Below are 21,521 nucleotides of genomic sequence, written 5' to 3'. Positions count from 1 at the left end.
AAGAGGCAAGGGAGAAAAGACAAGGAGAAAGGGACATGGGGAGAGAGAGGGAAAGGAAAAGAAAGGGTGAGGAAGAATGATTAATTCATTAGCCTACATTAAAAAAATTCTACTGTTGTCTTAATGAAAAAAAAAATATCATTCAGTGTTGAGTAAACCTTGTAAGGAAAGAGAATGGAGTTTTCATTGTAAATAACCTTTCAGTTGCACTGAGACAAAAAACCATCCTTGTAAATCTGGTTTGTATGAAAAATGACTCTGCAGAACCATGAGAAGTAATCAGCCCATATTTGTATATGGTTTTGAATATAATATGTACATATTAGCTTACTGTTTTGGTACAACAAGAAAATCATTTATATTACTTTCATAAGAAAGGTGACATAAAAAATGCAGTTTTTGAGCAGGTTATACTGGGAGGTGTTTGCTTTCACCCAGCTTTAATGTCCTTCGATATTGCAGAAGTACTACTGTGTAAATTAGTTGTGGACAATTTATGAGGTCATAAAAACCAACAGTATGTATCAAAATGTACTTTACTCACTATGTGAGTAAAGAAGTCAAGCAATATGGTTGGTTTTGGAGTTACATTTGTACAAAACAATTTAAAAAATTTTTTAAAAGAAAGCATGAACATAATATGTAAAGAAGTAATTGCAAAACGTTTTAACATGAATAAATAGTACAAGTTGTGGAAAGCTTGTAAACCTGCCATCTAAAACTGATTACCCTTATGAGCATTTCTTGCTGTTTGACAGTGCAAAGTGCACCTTGTAAAAGCTGTTACACAAGCCATTACATTTAAAAGGTTTCCGTCTCACACCCCAAAATTATAGTTATTTGCTGCAAGTGAAAATTCAGAATTTGTTCCTTGTTTATTTTGATGGCAATTACCGTGGTGTTGAATTTTGTTTCTCCCCCTTCTTCCTGGAAAACTAGAAATTAGCCTTTTTTGGTTTCCTTATTTCAGTGTAAACGCAGTTAGTCAGTTTGTGTATTGTAGGTTACGTACAGAGATATTGTAATAATAAAATTCAGAGCCTAAAACACTCAGATACTCCATGTAATAATAAAATAGTGAGCCTAGGTCACCAAGATGCTCCATGTATCTGAGAAAAAAGCAATTTTGCAAGATGATTCAGAATCTCTACAGAATATAAAATCCAGTGAACCATTTTAGTTGGTATCTCTATACACACACGAAGTTTGCCTTACTTGAAATCTTGTTAAATATCCTGAAAGAGTACCTTAATCATTTATGTGAGAAAGAAACTTGAAAATGTCTGAGGCCCTCTTATTTTGGGGTTTCATTTTCCATGTTACGAGTATTTCTTTCACTGTGTAATAAGCAGTTTGAGCTTTTGGCAGGCCTTCCTACTTCTTTTTGAGTGCCTTCCTTCTTTCTTCTCTTATACACCATAGTCTGTTACAAAGAGCTATTAACTGGGAATTGGGAATTCTGAGTTCTAATGCCAACTCTGATACTAATGGATCCATTTGATTTATTGGTCTCAGATTCTCTGTGAAATGGGGACCTGAACTAGATCTCCTGGATACTTTTTAAGTTTAAATGCTGTGATTTGAGAAGTAGGGCATTTATCTGAAAACCTGTTACACCCCCTTCCCCAATTTTTTTTACTGAGTGATCATTTACTGAATGGATATTTCTCTTAAAAGCAGTTTGCTGAAACATAAATTCACTGAGTGGCAATTTTGTTAAATTTACCAAGTACTCTGATTTATTAGTTGCCTAAAACTAGTTTTCCAAACTATCAACTACCTAAAATATGTTTCTATTAACTACATATAACATTTATCACAAATCACACTGCATTAGTCACAAAATCTTTTGAAATTTTTGGTGGGACCTATTAATTAGTTTTCATTTGGTTTTAATTTTTCCACAGCAATTTCACCACAGACATTTTGCAACAGAAATATTTATCAGTACAGCCCAGCTGAGTGCCAAATTTGTCATCGATATTTTTTATACGGAATTCTTTACAGTTGCTTAAAAGTGAAGCTATATATTTATTTAGTTGTACTGGTTAACAAATGTGTGAATTAAGAGAAGTATAGAATGCATTTAATGGGTGAAAAATGTGTTAAAAGAAATAAACCTTCCCTGTTCTCATTTATGAACTCCATGACATTCAAGACATGCACAGCCCTTTAATTTAAAATAAATGCTCATTCTCAAAAGTCATTGGCCCAGAAAATGGTGAAATTCCAGAATATAGTTATGGGTAGGCTATAGTGTGCTGGCTCGTAGCAAAATTTCGGATAAATTTAAACTTTGAACTCATCAATGTAAGTGTCAAAGAAATCTTCAAAGGCCCTGTAAAACTTTTATTCAATACAAATTATGTCCACAGGATAAATGGTTAAAAGAAACAAATTTTGAATGAATTGGTCAATTTGTCAAATTGGCGATTAGGCAAAATGATCCTTAGCAAGTTGATTTTTGGAAAAGTAAACTTAGTGTTATCATACCCCCATCACCATCTCTACCAGGGGTGGGGGACAATGAAACTGTAATGGAAGAGTACTACTACCTTTAGAATTTGAGTGTTTTTTCCTCAGCCATGCACTATAGCCAAAGTTGGAACTATTTGGAAGGTCATCTGCCTCTGTGTGTATATGCATGTGTGTAATGTACTTACTGTGTGTCCAGCATAACTTTTGATGCTAAATATCCATATTGTGTGTTTGTGTGTGTGAGCACGCACGCACGTGCGCCATGGCCACCACAACACAGGCTTTCTGAGACATTGAAGGAGTACAATAAAATGTCTGGGTGAGAACTGAGAAATTTTAATTTTTCTCTGCTCTTATGATGACCGTAGCAAAATATGTCCCATATGAATATTTGACTGAAGTAACAAAACAAGTAATCAATGTATATGATGAATCACTTGGCGTATGCCAAGGAAAGGTGGTCCTGTGCTCAAGCAGGAATAGAGATGTTAGCTGGACTAGAGGACTATTCTAGAACATTGGTATGGGGCTTAGTATTTCTGAACACTGCCTTTGGCCTGTAACCTTCCTTAAAACTCTGTTTGCTTTCCATTTACTACCCTTGATTGCAGTGCCATTAGGTAGTAGCGTTAAATATATTTTTCTTGGACTTGCTGAAGGTCATTTGTGAATGTAAAGATCAGGGAACAACAACTCCTGGCACTTGTGCCAAAGACCTTTTGGTTTCACCAAAAATCAGTTTTTTTGTGAATTAACTAGTTGAGACAGTCCCTTCTTTTGGCATCTAAGAAGCTGCAGCCAGTCATTCTTACTAATTTAGAAGTGGAATTGATGGTGGGCACCTGAGACCTCAACTCTTAAGATTTTAGAAGAAAAGATATTGTACTTTTTTTGAACATTTTCTGAGCCCTGATTCAAATTCCAACAAGCCTATTTGTGTTAATGCCTCAGCAGAAGTGATACAGAACCCACGACTCAGCATTTTTATTAGCGTTTGCCGAGATCTACAAAATAGAATAGACAACCATCTTGTCAGGTACTCAGCATTGCTGGAAATGAAATTAATGTTTTTTGGAGGATAACATATGGAACATAAGTAACTGGGTTAAAAAAATTACAGCATGTCCAATTTCTATATTGTAGAAGATTAAAAATATGGAAAAGACTCTGCTATTTAGACAGGACTACATAGTAGTTGGTCTGTAGAACATTTAAATTATCATATTATAAGCCTAATACAGCATACTGCTAGATTAAAAAAAGAAAGAAAAAAAACACAGTTTTTGCTACCGGAACCTAATAGATGGTATATGGTATATTCAAGTCCTCACTCTGCCCATTTCTAGCTATGTGACCTTGGGGCTCATGGAGTTATTTAAGCTTTGGGCCTAAGTTTTATCATCCATAAAAGTGGGATAATAATAGTACCTACCTCACAGGATTTCTGGTTAGATTAAATAAAGTATGTAAAATCCTTACATAAATGTGTTAACTAATTTTAACTAGAGGATTCTTGAAACACCCTTTTTTTGTGAAAAGTTTCAATGACTGTTAAGAGAACATAGAAGAATGTCAGTTGAATGTTGCCAAGCTCAAATAAATTTCAAGTTGTTAATTAAGGATGAAGTTAGAACAGTTACTATTAGGCTAATTACTTATTCTTAGCATTTCAGCTATGAAAATTAAAGATCTCTGAGTGCTTCTGTCTCATAAAAACAAAGGAAGCATGCCAGGCTACTTTTTCTAAGATGACATGATTAGAGCATTGGATCTGAATCCACAATTCAGTGAATCAGGTGTACTTATTAAAATAGTAATTGATGTGTCAGGAGGTTCAGAGCAATAGCTGAAGACTTAATTTGCTCATTTGAGTTTATTTAATCCTTATCTTGTTTCTTTATAAAAAAATTATACACAAAATCTGTTAAGGCTTACAAATATTAGAATATGGGGGTTGTTATAAAATTTTGCCATAATGGGAATTGAAAGTGAAGTCACATTAGAAAATTAAGAGAAAACATTCTTAATGAATAAATTGATTGGAACTGACTCTAGTAGAAAACTATTTTTACACAATTTTTAAGTGTTAAATGCATCTGATATAGCATACTTTAATAGTAATGTTTCAGCAGGGTCTTAAACTCATCCTCTTTGTAGATTCATCTGTTCATTCAACAAATTGAAGATCCTCTGTGTGTTAGGCACTGTTGCATATTTGTAGGTGAAAAAGATAAGCACAGTCCATGTGCTCAGGGTGTTTATAATCTGGTTGGAGAGACAGTTACACTACAATATGATAGCTGCTGCTGGCTGAGTAAAAATAAGATGCTGTAGGAACACTCAGACAAACACCAGACCCAGACTTACTTAGAAGCAGGGGGGGCAGGGAGAGGGAAGAGTGGTGGTGGTTTGGGAGACTGTCTGGGGGAAGTGGAATTTATCCTGAGATCTGAAAGATGAAGAGGAGAAGAGGTGGGAAGGAAAAATTGTTTGAGTCAGCGGGAACTTCTTGTTTCTCATCCATTAAAGTGGGATTGGGGAACTCCCCCTTCTAGGATTGGGGAACTGAGAGTAGTTCCATATGGCTGGATTGTATATAGTACTCTTTGGAAAATGGTAGGCAGGAGCTATATTCTAAAGAGCCTTAAAAGCCCTGTTGAGGGCCTTGCAGTTTATCCTGAGGACACTGGGAACCTGTTGTAGGGAGTGGCCTCAACTCTATGGAGCCAGAGAGATGAAGATATGTGAAATAGAGTTTTAGATTAGGAAGCAGAAGCATTGGCCTCAGTGATTGATTAGATTTGGGAACTGAGAGGAGAAAGTTTGGTGATAAAAGAAATGATAGGACAGTTACTTTTAATGTATTTTAAGGGATAAAGGAAGAGTTCTCCCCTCTCTTTTAGCCCCCTTGGAAGGCAGTCAAAGGTTAGGAGGGGGAGGGAGTATGGAAATAAAACTTACTATGTGAAATTTCACACTTACATAAAACATTACATAATGACAATAGCTTTTAATAATAAAGAACTTATAGGTGATTTTAAGCAAATTAATAATCCTAGCTAAGGGGTATTAACCATAGATTTATGAGATAGCCTAAGATAACCCACTTTAGATGGAACTATTGTTTTTGGAGCCAAGAAAACACTTTAGAGTGAGTTGGAAGGACAGCCATGTTCAGAGTGCATCACCAGTTCCATAAAAGAAGCTCCGAAGGAAGTGTTTTTGGTTCAGTGTAGTTGACTTATTTCAAGTTTTACTGATTTTTAGAGAGAAATAAATTTTCTGTTAAGTTTGAGAATGCTCAGAGTTAGCTAGAGTCTTCAATCTGTTTTAATTTTCATCTTTGAGCCAAACTTGTTTTCCAAGTGTCTACATATGCATTTTATAATGAAAGTCAGTGTAAAAATTTCACTTGATTAATAGCATCATGTTTTAGAGCAATTATTTCCAGAATTTATGTATGTGTGAATATATAGATTTTTTTTTCAAGTCCACCCACTCCCATGTTCACTACATTTGCCAAAAAAATGGAAGTAATGAGAATTCAGTTCTTTAAGATACTGTACATTCAAAGTGGGGTATATTATTTCCATTATTAGCAATGTTATACAGTATTATTTTCCCCTTTTAGATGTGTTGATCTCTTTGAGCCTGTCATTGGAATAGTTAGGAACTGCAAAAGGCTCTATTCTTTACTCTTATAAAAAGAAAAAGAAATAAGATAGAAAAAAACAGAAAATTTTTTTATGTGGGGAAGAGAATCCAAGAAGAAAGTTGTTATTGGAGCCTTTTTTGGTGTGAAGAAAATTAAGAACTCGTGTTTTACTTCATTCCCTGTAAAATCCAAAGAAAATCCTGCTTGGAAATATTACCTGCTTGTTTTCTTTTGTGGCTCTTTAAGTAATGCTGCCTTTTAAGCCAATCTTTGCCCTCTCTTTGCAAAAAATAGTATGGATACTTCCATGTGTGTGGCTAAAACCCCACTAGTAAGTGTAGAGGGAAAAAGATAAAACTTGTGTGTAAAGTTTAGGGTATGTAGAATAAACAGATGTTACTAGGGCTCGTTTAAAAAGGGGGTATCTGTTTCCTTGGTGGGACTAAACACTTAGATTCACCACCTATATCCTCTTCCAGTTTGAGATCTATGGAAGAGGCGCCACTGCTCTTATGAGTTTGAATACAAGGGAGCAGAATTGAAATTCATGTCTTTATTCTAGATTGGACAATAGGTTCTGGCGAGTGTCATAAGGAAAGGATCATATTTGACATTTGGGAATGTGTATTACTGTAGATTTCCTTCTTTCAGCAGAAAATGACACAGATCGTGGAACTAACAATGAGTGGATCTATAGATATAATCCCCAGATAAATTTTTTAAATAGACTATTCCATTAGAAACATTGAAAATGTTGTGTTTTAGAGCGCTTTGAGAGTTTTGAGCCACTCAGCGGGAAGGGAGACAGAGCTCTTACCCAGCTACTGAACAGATCAAATACTATACAGGTATTTGGGGGATTAAAAAGGCTGTTTTACAGAATCTAAGACTGACTTTTTGGGATGGCTCCAGGGTGAGATGGGTCTCTGGAGCTCATGTTGCTTTTGACCAGCAAGCCCAAGGTTAGCTTGAGGCCACCCAAAGTTATGATCATTGGTTTGGGAAGGCCCGTATTTCAGGAGTCCTTAGGAGTTACACTGTTGTTACTGTATACCCTTAAGAATTTTACCAAATCATGCAATTTTATATCTGTGAATAAAATTACAGTGTAGGCTGCATATTATTTGGCAACCTGCTTTTTATGCTTACAATATTATGAACATCTTTCCATGCTGACTTTTATAGATCTGTATAGTATTCCGCTATAGGGATATAGAATTTATTAGGGATAATTATAGGGATATAGTTTATTAGTTCCCCAATTACAGACATTTCAGTTGCTTATTATTGGCTGTCATAAGTAATACTTGAGTGAACATCTTTGTGTTTGTGTATAATATTATGTATAGGTACTAACCTAAATGGACCCTCATTTGACTGTTTTTTTTAAGACAAATTTAAATTCTTGAAAATAAATGAATCTCATATTATTTCCTCTTCCTTCCATAAAATATTCTGTGAACACAAGGTTAGTGCAGATCTCTTTTAACCCATGATATGCTTTTCTGTATCATAAGCATTATAGCTTTGATGGCATCATAATGATCACATACTAGGTACAGTACGTATTTGCCATTCACGTGATATTTGTGTCTATTTGTTCAAATTTAGAATTCTTTCTTAGTGCCCAAAGTCTCTATAGACTACTTTATTTCTTTTAAAGTTGATTTCACTAAAATAGCCTCACTGCTGTTGCTGTTTGTGTAGCTGACTAAGATCCAGTGTCAGGGTGCCATTATTGGAGTGAGACAGACCTGGGCTTGAATCCTGGCTTTATCTCTTAATAGTTCTGTGATCCTGGGCAAGTTACTTAATCTCTAAACCTTACTTTTCTCTGCTATAAAATGGGAATATCTACTTCATGGTTGAAATTAGGGTTAAATGTATGCAAAGATGTGAAGCATCTATCACATAGTAAATGCTCAGTATATGGTAGCTATTCTTATTACTATAATGAAATGATTGATTTATGATAAAATGCTCTTTGTTCATCATTTTTCAGTTCTAAGTGCTATTATCATTAAATACTCCATCTCATAGGTTCTAGTCACTGTCAGGATTGGATTGACGAATAGTAAGAAACATTTATAGGTTTGCCTCATAGATTTTGGTAAGAATCTTTCTGTATGTTACATCATTTTGTTCTCAGACTCTTCTTCCAGTAAGCAAAATGTAGGATACTCAGAAATTTTTGTTTGTTGGTTTTCTTTTTCTTTTCCTTTAGCTTTTATGTGAGCACTCCCAGTTTTTAGCTTATGTCATCTAGGTGAGACCAATTTGCCTGTTAATTCATGAATGTGAGTGAGAGAAAATGCCAGGATGGCATCAGCAATAGACTGGACAAGCACCTGGTGGTCTTTTCCCCAGAATTACTTCTGTGCCTGATAACAGCTTCTCTTGATGACTAGAAACAACACCTAACAAAATTCTTACATCATTTCAGCAGTGTGGCTTCAGTAACATGTTAATAGATTGTTTTATTTTTTAATTAATTCATTAAGATAAAAACTGTTAAAGTAATTTGATTTGTCTTCTCCAGAGAAACAGTTTTTCATTATCTATTCTGAGTCAGAGGAAGAATTAGTTAAGAAAAAACCTTTGTGTGAAAAGTGAGAAAAGTTACCCAGGCAACCTGTATATGTTACTAGTGTGCTGATTAATCATCACCAACATTAATCTCTGTCATCAGTTATCACAGGAAGATGACTGCCGAACAGTCTACACTATTATCATTCCATCATTTTTCTACAGATCAATTTAGTATAAAAGATTAATTGTACATAGTCGGGAGGATTACAACATCAGACCTAAATAAAGAAGCAGAGCTTTTATAATATAGAAAATCATGAATTTTCCTTTTACATCTCTTCAGTTACCTGACATATTGACTTGATAAAGCCCTGTGTTTTACAATGAATAAACTTTTCACAGAGGTATATTTTAAGTAAAAAAGGCTGACTGTAGATTATAGCTTAACCAGTTTCTTTCATTTGTACTCGGTGAAGTGGAAAAAAAGCAAAGTCAGAGTTTTACATTTGTAGGTAAATTAATCAGCTCAATATATTTTTGTCAATTTCAAAAATTTATCACATTATTTTTAACCATATATATATAAATTCTAATATGCCCCATTATTTTACGTTATATTGTTGACTTTGAAAGATGCTTAATATTCTTAATTTTTTTCTAAAGAATTAGAATAATCTTAATATTTTCATCATCTACTCCAGAATAGTCAGAAATGTATACATTTCATCCTGATTTTATGTTCAGGAAAGTACATATCAGCTATTTTTTTCCAAAAACCATGACTTATTTTAGTTGTCTAGTTTTAATAAATAGAGGTTTCAATTGCTGTGAGTATTATATATGCTAGTATTTATTTTCTAACATTTATTCAAGAATGCTGATGCTTAATCAGAGTATTAGTAATAAAATCTTATGCTGTAAAACTTCTATTATGATTTGGGATCTTTCTCTGTGAAAGCACACTGATGTTAAACTCCTTGTGTATTTTAAAAGTAGTAATTTTAGATTATGACAATTTTTTTCTGTAAATAGCGTTCCTCTGCTCTTACGCTGAACCAGGTTTCTAAGTAAATAATTTATTCTTTAATGTCACATTTTAAGTGTGATTTATTTTCACTATACAAATAAGTGACTATCATAATAATACTGGTTAATTTGGTTCAAATAGGAATTGGAATTACCATCTTTTGTTTTTCTGTACTAAGGAAAAAGGAAGGAAGTTCTCTGTTGTACTTGAAAATTAAATTACAGGTTTTTATTTCCTATACTGGATTAAAACCTGTTACATTCCTCAGTGGAAAAAAACAATACAGTCAGTCAGTGGAGTGGAACCAAACTTTGCAGACTTTGCTTTTTTTTAGAAAGCAAATTATTTCAGGAAGAAAAACCCCAATAAAAATTAGATGATACTACCTATGTTTAAGTGAGCCCAGTTATATAGTTCTGTTTGATAAGTAATTGATTAGGTCAGACTATTTAAGCATTTAATCTGGCATGTACAGTGTGTGATGAAAGGAATCCAGCTGTGAATTTGAGTGTATTAAATAATCTTCAGGAAGTTTCACAAAGGACATTTGAATGCCTTGAAACTTGCAATAATGCATGTTTGTTCCAAACACATTTGCTTTGCCTAGGTTTTGCCCATCAGGTTGGAGAAACGGTAATCTTTTTGCATTCAGCAGCTGGGTTTTTGCAATATTCTTTTCCTTCTTCTAGGGGTTAATTAGCCTTCTTTCAAAACGTGGCCTATTTAGCTGTAGATTCGCATGATTCAGCCAGAGCTGGCTATACAAAGCAGAACCGTTAACAGGCGGGTGTGTCCAACTGCTTAATTAGCCAGAATAAAAAGGTCCTTTGTCAAACAAGCATCTGTTGCTCTTGACATACCTGACAGCCACATTAGGCAAGGATGACTAGACTGAAATCCTGCATGTCTCTCCTGCAAGAATATACAACTCATTTACATATAGGCTGCATCATGGACAAACTGCAGGAGTTTATTTAGCTTATCAAAATGGATTAATGTGACTGCATTTGTGGCTGATAAACAAATATCACTTGAAAGGAGGCTGTGAAGGAACTAAACTAACCAAATTACTCCCAAACATAAACAAAGCACCAGAAACCACTGCTAGATGAATGGGAACACCTCACATGTACACACAAACCTTTATACTGGATCTAAAACAAAACCTACAAATGAAGCATGCTAAGACAATGCCCTCATGTGATGATCCCTGCTTTGAAGAAATTTTGGAAAGCTACCAGAATACTCTAAATGTGTCAGTGGGTTTAAATGATCTCTTTAGGAAAATTTGGCAGGAAGGTTACACACCTCAACATGCTTTAACATTCAAATTCATCTGCTATTAATCAGGTCTTTGGAATTAATCAGTTAAAATGCCTCTGAAAAAAAATACTAGTTGGGTTTTATTATGGCTCTCAGTAGAGAGAGAATACTTGCTAATTTCAATGTCAGAGAGAGAAGAGATATCTCACTGTTGTTATTCGAAGTGTAGATCAAATAGGATAGATTGAGAATCCCAAAGATTTGCTGTTCAGGCCAACAATCTCTAGCTTTCCATTTGGAAGCCTTTCATCATGATTTTACAAAGTAATATACATAGTGGTAACATCATGGGCTTTAGAGTCAGGCAAACCTGGATTTGAATTTAGGCTCTTACTCTTACCATCTGTGTGGCTTTTAGCAAGTTATTTAATCCGTTTGTGCTTCAGTTTCCTCATTCGTTAAGTGGAAATAACAACCTTTCCATTATGGGTTTTTTTTTGAGGATTAAATGAAAAGATGTATTTCAAGCACTTAGCATATTGTGTGGCACCTGGAAAAGACTTGTTAAATGAGAGACCTAATTATGGTTATAACTTTTTTTTTGTTATGACTTTTTAGCCAGTCTCTGGCAGGCATGTGATTGAGATCCTCTCAAGGCCTGAAGCCTAGGCAAAGAGAGCCTTTTCTTCAAACCTGAGGAAGACAATGAAATCAGAGAAGAAGGAAGTTGTGTCTATTAAGGAAAGATGGAGACCAAACCGAGAGGCTACGTCCTTATCCCAATTGGCATGACCCTGTAATCCAGGGTCCAAGGAGATTGGATGATGAGCAGTAACTTGGAACTAAACAAGTTGTTCTGGGACAATTGTTGGTTGTTCTGGATTAGGCTTTCTGTGCTGGTTTTAATGTGGTATGTACGTAGAGCCAGAGGTTGGATGGAAAATTCTGTGACTCTCTAAGTTATATAAGCCATCATTTTCTGTCCATCTGCTTTTCCCCACTCTATTCTGTAAAGGTTGCTCCTATTAAATAGTTGGGATCTTTTTCCTCCTTTCTGCTTCTAAAAGTTCACCAGTTTGCTTTTCTTTACTCCCTTCACTTCTGTCTATTCAGTATCTCTGATGAAACTCAGGACTTCCGTCTGGTAGTTTAGTGCATGCGCTTTAGTCTTACGTCCAAACACTACTTTCCCACTTTCCTACTTCCCACAGTTTGACCTTGGTTAAGTGACTTAACATCTCTGGGCCTCAGTTGACTCAGTCTGTAAAATGAGGAAGATCTTAGTTCCGATCATCTAGTTACACATTTCTATTAGTAAAGTAGTCAAAGCTTAGGTATTTCTCTTATGCCTTAAATGCCTATAAAGGCCAAGCCAGTGAATATGTGTTACCATATAAATAATTTGCATATGAAACACATAATATGGGCTCACCTTTTCTAGATTTTCAGATTTTTCAAGAGAATCTGGAAATTTGGTTTTTAACACAAAATTTTCTGATTTTTAAAGGTTGACAATTAAGAATTTTAATTTGTAGTTACTCTGTGCCAAAGCCTATCGATGGAGTCTAATATGGTCCATAGGAAGCCAGTTTCCAAATCTATGCCTTTTATCTTTAGATAAGCCCTCGCAGGTGATTTATTGAGGAATTGCTTTAAAAGTACATTTAATTTTTTAGACATTCATTATGTATATTCTTATGTGTATTTGGTCTAAAACAGTGGGTGTCATATTATGGGTCATATACCAAAAAAGGTGTGTAGGCTGGTCTGCAGTACAGACCCCTGGACACACGAGAGAGCCTCGATAAAGTTCCCAGCCAACACTGGGATAAACAGGAGGGTGTTTTAGTTTGAGTGACTTAACAGTAAGAATCTCATCCACCCCTTGACTGAACAGCTTAAACAAGAACCCATAATTGGCAACTCTGTGTTCCTCATTTGTGTACTAAACTGACAAAGGCCTGTCTTGGAGCTGGGAAGAGAAGCTAAGAAAAACTCAGTGAAGATGATATCTAAAATCTGGTTTGGTCCTCATTCCCTGCAGAATAGCCCTCTGCTGTAGCACAAATGGCGTCAGTTGTCTATAAGTATAACATGTAATGAATTGAAGGACACTGGCATTTGCTTTCTTTTGGGGGAGGGTATTTTTTTCCCTCTACAATGGAATAAAGAAGAAGAGGCACAGATAGGGTTCCTACTGTGTGTATCCCCTCTCCCAATTTCAAGAACTGTTAGTCCTCCAGTAATCTTAATTAGGCAAGAATTTTATATAGTGAATACTGTCATTTTCAAACATTTTCAGGCATATCCGTGGTCTTAATACTAGTACAAAGGGCTGTGTGTGTGTGTGTGTGTGTGTGTGTGTGTGTGTCTCTTTGGAGATCAGTGCTACATTTTTTATTAATTAGCCACCATCTTGAGAGATTTCACATAAAAATCTTCTTTTGGAAAACTGGAAAAACTGGCCGCTACAGTTTAGCCTTCCCATAAATTAACAATTTCCTTGAGCTAAACATTAGTTGGCCTAAATAAATGGGGTGGTAGCCACAGTGTCCATCACTTTCCTTGTTTTTTAAGCCCCTAGCTACCTTCACTCTTTGTGCCTGAGGTTCCTCATCTGTAAATGTAGATTATATTCATACAAACCACATTGGGTTGTTACATGGAGTGATTTATTTATGAATTAACACGTAAAGCATTTAGAAGAGGACATAGCATGTGTTAAATACTCTATCGATGTTAGCTTTACTGCTGTATATTTTGTATGCTCTAAGTTTTATTGTGCTGCTTTAGGGGTTTGACTAACAAAGGAATAAGAATAGTCAATCACGTAAAGTGATACCAATGTCAAGCTGTAGAAAGTAAAGAAAGCATATATTCAAAGTGAAAAGGCCTAGTCCTTTCTCTAGTCCTGTCACCTTGAGTGAGTCTCTTAACCTCTCTGGGCTTTACTTTTCTCATTTATGAAATAAGTGTAGATTAGATATCTTCAGAGGTCTGTTTCTAAAATTGAATGAGATGATAGAAAAGGTTTGGGGAAGAAATTGGAAGAGGTCATGCTGTGACAAAAGATGTTGAGAGGGGTTAATTTTCTGCTTGAAAGACCTGAATACTCTTTCAGAATTTTCTTAGGGAAAATTAATGTTCACCATACTGTTCACAGATTTAAACCATGAAACAGTATTTTTCTTAGGCTACCAATTAAATATTGTTTTTCCCCCCAGGATCCCTGCTCAGTAGCAAAGAAATTAACATTTATTATATTGACTGCGTAAGTAACAAAAGGGAATATCAAGGTCTAAGAAACCATACTTGTTAGAGTGCACACTGTAAAATTTAATCCTGTGTTAGTAGGACAGGTACATGAGAACTGAAAAATGTACCATGTTGAACTGTGAATGAGAGGAGGTAAAATTTCATGTCTTTGTTTACAAATCTCACTTATACAATAGTGATCCTTCTTACCTTTCAAAATATTAAACATTATTGCTGTTTGGCTGTCTTTGTGTAGAGTATCATTAAACTTTAATTTTGGTACCATATCATCTCACAGCCAAGAAAATTAGTGAGCTTGATCCTTTGGCTAAATTTAGGGTATATCAGTTGGTTTTTGGATATACATTAATTTAAAAAAATCAGTGAATAGTAAGTTTGAAAGTTGGAAAGGACCTTAGAAACAATTTATTCTAAATTGTACACCTCCAGTGATGTCCTGTAGTTTATAAAAGTGTCTAGAAAGTACAGTTCATGACGTATTTGCATCCAGTTAGGATTTGTGTTCTGAGAATTGTGTCTTGACATAATTTATAATATGACTAGTTTATATTGTGCTTGAAACAATTTATAACAGATGAGGCCTAAGGAAGGTAGATTTCAATGAAGTTCAACCTTTATAGCCTCAAAATAAGAGGTACTAATGGAGATTTTTAAAATGTAGATTAGTAATTTTCTATATTTATTTTAAAAGTGGACAACATGACTCTAAACATGCGTGGAATATCATGAGTATGTTGGCTGGAGTAAGAGGTATTCTGGGAGTGGAAAGTTCGTCTCAGTATAGGATATTAAGAACAAATGTAATGCAGCTAGTCATATAAGAAGAGCATTTTAAACTTTCTTTCTATTTTAATAAATTTCAGAGACCATCATGCAGACATCAGAGACCGGGTCGGACACAGGTTCGACAGTGACTTTACAGACATCTGTGGCTAGTCAAGCAGCAGTGCCTACACAGGTGGTACAGCAAGTACCAGTACAACAACAGGTAAGGAGCTGCTGTTCCCAGAGAAGATGCTGTGCCTTTCCTTGTGCTGCCTCTCCAACGTAGCTGTGTCTAAAAAATGATTCGGATAATACTTTCTGGCACAATGGATGCCCAAATAGGCCTCGTTCGATTCTTAGATTAAGTCAGCAAATGTTTCTTGAGCATTTCCTGGATGTGCCACGTTCTTTCTGTGCTAGGCTGTAGGGATAAAAAGATAAATACTCCAACTATAAGCCTTATTCCAGAAGAGCCTCTTAAGTCCTAAAGAAAGCATTTGTTTGGCCACCCTAACTGGCTTTTCTTCTCCTCTTCTCCCCTCCTTGTTCTTTACCACATCTTCCTATTTCTTTCGTATTGAAATGTCGGCAATCATATTTTTATATAATTGGCTCACAGTAGTACTTAATAAAGGAGAGGATGTGTGTACCTTACAGGCAGGGATTTTGCCTTTGTGACATTTTGGAAAGTGCTTGGGCGTTATGGCGACTGATAAATAGTGTTTAATGAAAATTAAATTATCTTAAAGGTCTGAAAATCTGACTCATCCCATTTAAAAAATTGAGAATGAATTCATCATGACATGTTTACTACAGGGCTTATTCATACTTGGGACACTTAGCTTGTTTTGGAAAGATACTGACAAAACAGTGCAATTTTGTGCCAGTTAATAGTCCTCCTTTGGATTGTGAACACATTGGCCTGTCATTTCTTCTAAGGAGTGGTGAGAAAGTACGCGAGAATGACCATGTCATAAAGCATTATCTCGAGACTTGAGATTTACCTGTAATTTCTCAGTATCAGAGAAAATGTTGCTTTTACAGTTTAGCAAATGTCGCTTTTACAATTATAAATAAGTCATTAGGGAGAGGGAATAACTTTTCCTAAATCATAGACAGAGGGACTCAAGGTTATATTCTTAGGACATAGAAGTGGGATGGGCAGGGAGAGTGCTAGAATCATGGAGAAGGGTCTTTGACTCTCAGGGTAAATAAAGACATCTGAAATAATTATTTATTTTATAATTAAATCTTAGCATACTCTTCTTTCTGTTCTCTACAACACACTGGTATTACTGATCACCAATTTCATCACCAATTTCAAGACTGAACATTATTCAGAAAATGGTAGTTCATGGCATATCATCCAGAGAGCAAGTAGAGAACTACTGGGACAGTGTTATATATAATTTTAAAAAGATAACTCAACAATCGAACAATATTAAGCACATATTGAACAGTTACGCTCACTCTGGTTTGGTTTTTATCTCATTTGTGGAAGAAGAAAGGCCTCGAGAGTGGCTGTCTCTAACAGTAGTGCAGTGGAGATCCTGTTCCTGTCTCCAGAAAGTGCCCCCTTGAGACCTTAAAATGTCTGTGTTAAGTGTATCTGGTCCTCTCTCATGGACTCTGTGTCTTTTCTTACTCCCTCCTTCCTTTCCTTTCCCTTTCTTCCTTTTTGCCTTCCTTCCTTCTTTTCTTTTTAAAAACCATTTTCTTTTTATTGAATTTATGTGTCATTAGATGTCTACTACAGGTCTTATATAGTGTATATAGTAGTGTAAAGAGTCAAATAGTTCAGCAAGTTTGTTATTTAAAAAAAAAAAATGCAGTTCTCATCCTCTCTGTACTCCTCCTCAGAGGCAACTAATTTTGCCTCTGTTTACCTATTATTTTGATATTTACCTCTGTGTCTTCACAAACGGTGTTTATTTTCTTTTTTTAAAAAAATTTTATTGGAGTATAGTTGATTTACAATGTTGTGTTAGTTTCAGGTGTACAGCACAGTGAATCAGTTATGCATATATACACTCTTTTTTTTTTTAGATTCTTTTCCCATATAGGCCATTACAGAGTATTGAGTAGAGTTCCCTGTGCTATACAGCAGGTTCTTATTAGTCATATATTTTATATATAGTAGTATTTTCTTGATTTTTTTAGTTTTAGGCATTTTCTTACCACACTCCTCTTTCTAGCTCTTAATATGTGCATGCATGTGCATGCACACACGCACACACACACACTTTTTCCATGCCATATGCTTCTGATATACTAGGTTGAACTATATGCATTTTTTTCCCTTTGCCATCATTCTGGGATTTCCCTCTTCTCTCTTATGTTGGCTTTCCTGTTTCTCGGATCAGTGTCTTAAACTCTTTCTTGATTTGCTCAAGCACAGCTTGCAGTAACTTCCTAAGAATTGGTAGATTTTGAACTCTTGTGTGTCTGAGAGGGAATTTATTCTACTGCCTTCACAGTTGTTTGGTAGTTGGATGGGTTGGATCTCATTTTCTTCAGAATTTTGAAGGAATTGCTCCATTGTTTTCCAGTTTGCAGAATTGCTATGGAAAAGTCGAACACTGTTCTGATTTCTGATCCTTTGTATGTGATCTATGTGATTATTTTTTCCTCTCATGTTCTAAATCCCAGTTTCTTGAAATTTCATGTTCATCAAGGAAGGCCAGTCACCTCATTGCACAGAGTTGGTAGGGGAGATCTGATTGCTTCTTAAAAAGAATCACTTTTTATATTAAATATATATAAAACCAAAAAAACTAAGTTCCTATTAGAAGTGGAAAATCAAGTATCACCAGCCATAGACAGAAAATTACACATACACATACACACACTGTGTTCATGTCCTTATAAAAAATAATCTCATGTACACACGTAACACACTTTGGAAAACTTTGTGGTATACCACATGGTTTGTTTCCCAACAGGCATATTTTTCAGTCCCGCAAGTTAGCTCTTTCCTCTAGGACGTTCAAGGCAGTCGACGACTTGGTCCTCTTTAACCAAGCAAAGAAGTTGAGAACTTTCATTTTCTTTTTGTCAACTAAGTGTTCTATTTCACAGAGTGGATTAGTGTGATATATGCCTGGAAATGCCTGTCATGTTGTCCTTCCAGGCTTATCTTATTTGGAAGGATTTTTTCTCTTCTGCCATTTTCTTCCTTCCTAGCTTCTTTCCTCCATTCCTCCCTTCCTTCCTCCCCTCTCCTTTCCTCTCCTCTAGAACGGTGACATATTTGAAGATTTCTAACAGTGTCCCTGTGGATATAGATTGTCTATAACTGATAAGATAGGTGCTATAGTAACTTCTTATTGCTCTAACATACCTATAATCTTTATATTGTTAATATGCTGATGTCATCTTGAGTTTTCAAACTTCGGTAGGTTGCCTTTAAAATCTTGCAGCTCTTGTCACTGACACATGATAAGATACTGAAATCATGGCATTGACATCAAAGATAGTTACTTCTATTGATTCAACTTTTCATTGTGTCCTTGCTTTGACCATTTTGATGTAAAAAGAAAGCCTATAGGGCTTCCCTGGTGGTGCAGTGGTTGAGAGTCCGCCTGCTGATGCAGGAGACATGGGTTCGTGCCCCGGTCTGGGAAGATCCCACATGCCGCGGAGCGGCTAGGCCCGCGAGACATGGCCGCTGAGCCTGCGCGTTCGGAGCCTGTGCTCCGCAATGGGAGAGGCCACGACAGTGAGAGGCCCGCGTACCGCATAAAAACAAACAAACAAACAAGCCTATAGCTAAATTTTTAAATTTTGAGATATATAATATTGTATGTATTGGCATGTTGAGAAACCAGAAAATTTTAAGACTGTAATATATATTTTTATTTCTTCAAAGCCCTAAGGGTTCTGATTTCCCTATTTCACTATGTAGTAAGTACCAAAAAAATGTTGTTTCTAAAATTATTTCTGTGGTTTTTCATTTATTCTGTATGATCTCAAGAATCAATTTGTCACCTTTCCTTGAACAATCTGATTCAAGAATGGAGAATTCTGAGCAAAGATTGCAAGATCTTATTATATAATTCTTTATCAAATTTCCTGTCTTTTGCAATTTTTCATTATTTCACAAAACACCATAGAGTCTCAGCTTACAAATACAGACATAGTTGCCCAATTCAGTGAAATCTATAAAAATATTCAGGTTCAGTATCTTGATTAGAAACTAAAAAATTAATATTATTTATTCTTATCATATTTGTAAAAAGACCTGATGGGTCTCTATCGAATATGACTAGAACTGTGCTGTTCTCCCTTCCCCTCCCGCTTCCTTGAGTGATTTGTTAGAGTTTCTTGTAGATAATTCTTCAAGTTGGTCATTTTATGCCTAAATCTGAGAGGTCTTCTAACCCTGCTTGCCTAGAACTGAATTAAAAACCCAGGATAGGGGAAAAGGAAAATGTATTCCTACTATTCCATTCTCCTCCATAGCCAGCTAGTTTAGATTCTTTTCAAGGTAGAACCTAGTCAAAAGTCAGAACTTTTATTCCTGTTTTAATCTTGGGATCCAGGTATTTCACAAATGCTGCTGACATCGAGGATAATTCCTAAATCATCCTAAATCTTGAATCAGGGCTCCAAGAATATTTTCTCCCATTCAAGCTTCCCAAGTTTTAACTGGTCTCCCAACTATATTTCTTCCTGTCTCTACTGTCTCTGTCTTCCCTTTTCCTTAGAAAGGGACATACATCTTTTCTCTCACAGTGGGCAAGTGTGTTGTCTCTGTATTGCTCCTTCTAAATGTAACATCCCAGGTACAACTGAGCCCTGGGGTTGAGGGGCTTCTATTTGAGTTCAAAGACATACTTTTTTTTTTATTTTCAAAAATGCTGTCAACTTTGTTCAAATTCTTTTTTTTATCAAAGAATGTGGGTCTTGACCTTTTTCTGCCCAGGGACTGTTTGTTTCTTGTGGGTCTTTGGTATGTAACTGTGACACTGAAACTTCTTTTTATGTGATAAAAGTTCATTTCAAGATTATATTCAGATAAGGATATATATATTCTTACAAATACATATTTTTAAAAATACGTGTAGAAATAAATCACCTATTTAGGCACTGACTCTTTGTTCATAATTTGAGTTATCAAAATGAATGTAATAGCTATGTGGCTATATTGTTTCTTTTTGGTTAGTATCAATATATCACATATTTAGCATTTCTACATAAATTATGGTATATCCTGGAGAGTAAGTGTATTATCCCTGTGGTCCAAAAGATAAATGACATTTTGTGTGGGAAACAGATCCAACCGGAACTGTCAATTAGGTTTTAGGCAAAGGGCAATCTTCAAGAAGGGTACGTTTTAAATGAATCTTCTCCAATAGATCTATTTATTATGGATATCTTTAAAATGATGCCTCAACATTTAGGAGATGGATTTTAGGAATTGAAATTACATATGAATGGTCCTGACTTCCCCACGTTAGGCCATAGCTTAAACAGTGGGTTATTTTTGTCCTCACTTCTGTTTGCCATATTCCTGTGTGTAGTAAATAATCATCACAACCAGAAGGAAGCTGTGATAATTAGCAATATAACCATGAGAAAGTTCTTCTGGTGGAAGCAATAAATAGTGATTAAGGGGAAGAAATGATTGCCTATAGAATGTTAAATCCATAACAGAATGTTCTATTGGATCAAAACTTGATCAGTAGTATTTTAAATGGGACACTCTGCTAGCTTGGAGAGCTAAGCCTGAGGTAGTGCACTCCATCGTTCTTGTCTTTATCTTTCCTCTGCTCAGGGTCCAGAGGTTTGCTTCTTGTGCATCCTAGCTTCGATGGACATGAATGGAATTCTTTTCATTTCAGACCCTTATCTGATATAATCAACAGAAACAGAGACATTTTTCTCTGGTTTGCTCTTATTCGGGACGAGATTCTCATTGGCTTAGTTCCCTAAGGGAACGGTGTTTTCATAATTAAGACTGTGGCAGACATCCTAAAAGATGGGGTTATATTTTTAAATGAATTCCAGTTGAATGTCTTTTGTGAAAATAATTTTTTTAAAAGACAATAATTTTAGTTCTTGAAGAACATATTTATTTTTGGAATCAGAACTGCTAATTTTTAGTATCCAATATAAAAAAGTAAGGTGTTTTGAAGGAACATGCTGATTTACAATCGAAATAAATTTTACTGTGCCAATCCAATATGAAGGCTCTTTAGTTGACCATCTGTATATTTTTAAAAATAAGAACTACTGTTTAAATAGTTGGGTAGTAATAGTCTTTGATTCTCTTTTAAGTGATTTTTAAAATATTTTCTCAACTAGAGTTAAAAAATTATGATCAGTTCTGGATACTATATTTTAAGAGGAATATGCCAGGCACTGTGTTAAATACTGCGGTTTCAAAGGTAATTCTGTTTGGTACCCGACTGTAGAAAACCAACTTTTGATGGAGATAGACTTGTTATAGAATTAGATACAAAGTTCCTTAGGTGTAAAGATGGAAATTGTTCTTGGAATGAGGGTCAGTGATGTCTTCACCAAGAA

At 35.4% G+C, this 21,521-nt stretch overlaps 1 protein-coding gene across 2 annotated transcripts in view; it reads left to right on the top strand.

Moving 5' to 3' along the window:
* Window positions 1–21,521, top strand: part of RFX3 (regulatory factor X3) — a 291,441-nt gene that overhangs the window by 116,919 nt on the left and 153,001 nt on the right. For both annotated transcript variants that reach the window (XM_007464196.1, XM_007464197.1), the window contains one exon: window positions 15,092–15,216. In XM_007464196.1, coding sequence (XP_007464258.1) covers window positions 15,100–15,216 — 117 coding nt within the window. In that variant the 5' untranslated portion in view covers window positions 15,092–15,099. The remainder of the gene's footprint in view (window positions 1–15,091; window positions 15,217–21,521) is intronic.

The sequence above is a fragment of the Lipotes vexillifer genome, unplaced genomic scaffold (assembly GCF_000442215.2).
Source record: "Lipotes vexillifer unplaced genomic scaffold, Lipotes_vexillifer_v1.1 scaffold1544, whole genome shotgun sequence".
In the NCBI taxonomy this organism is placed as follows: Eukaryota; Metazoa; Chordata; class Mammalia; order Artiodactyla; family Lipotidae; genus Lipotes; species Lipotes vexillifer.
This window is presented reverse-complemented; position numbering and strand designations above follow the sequence as displayed.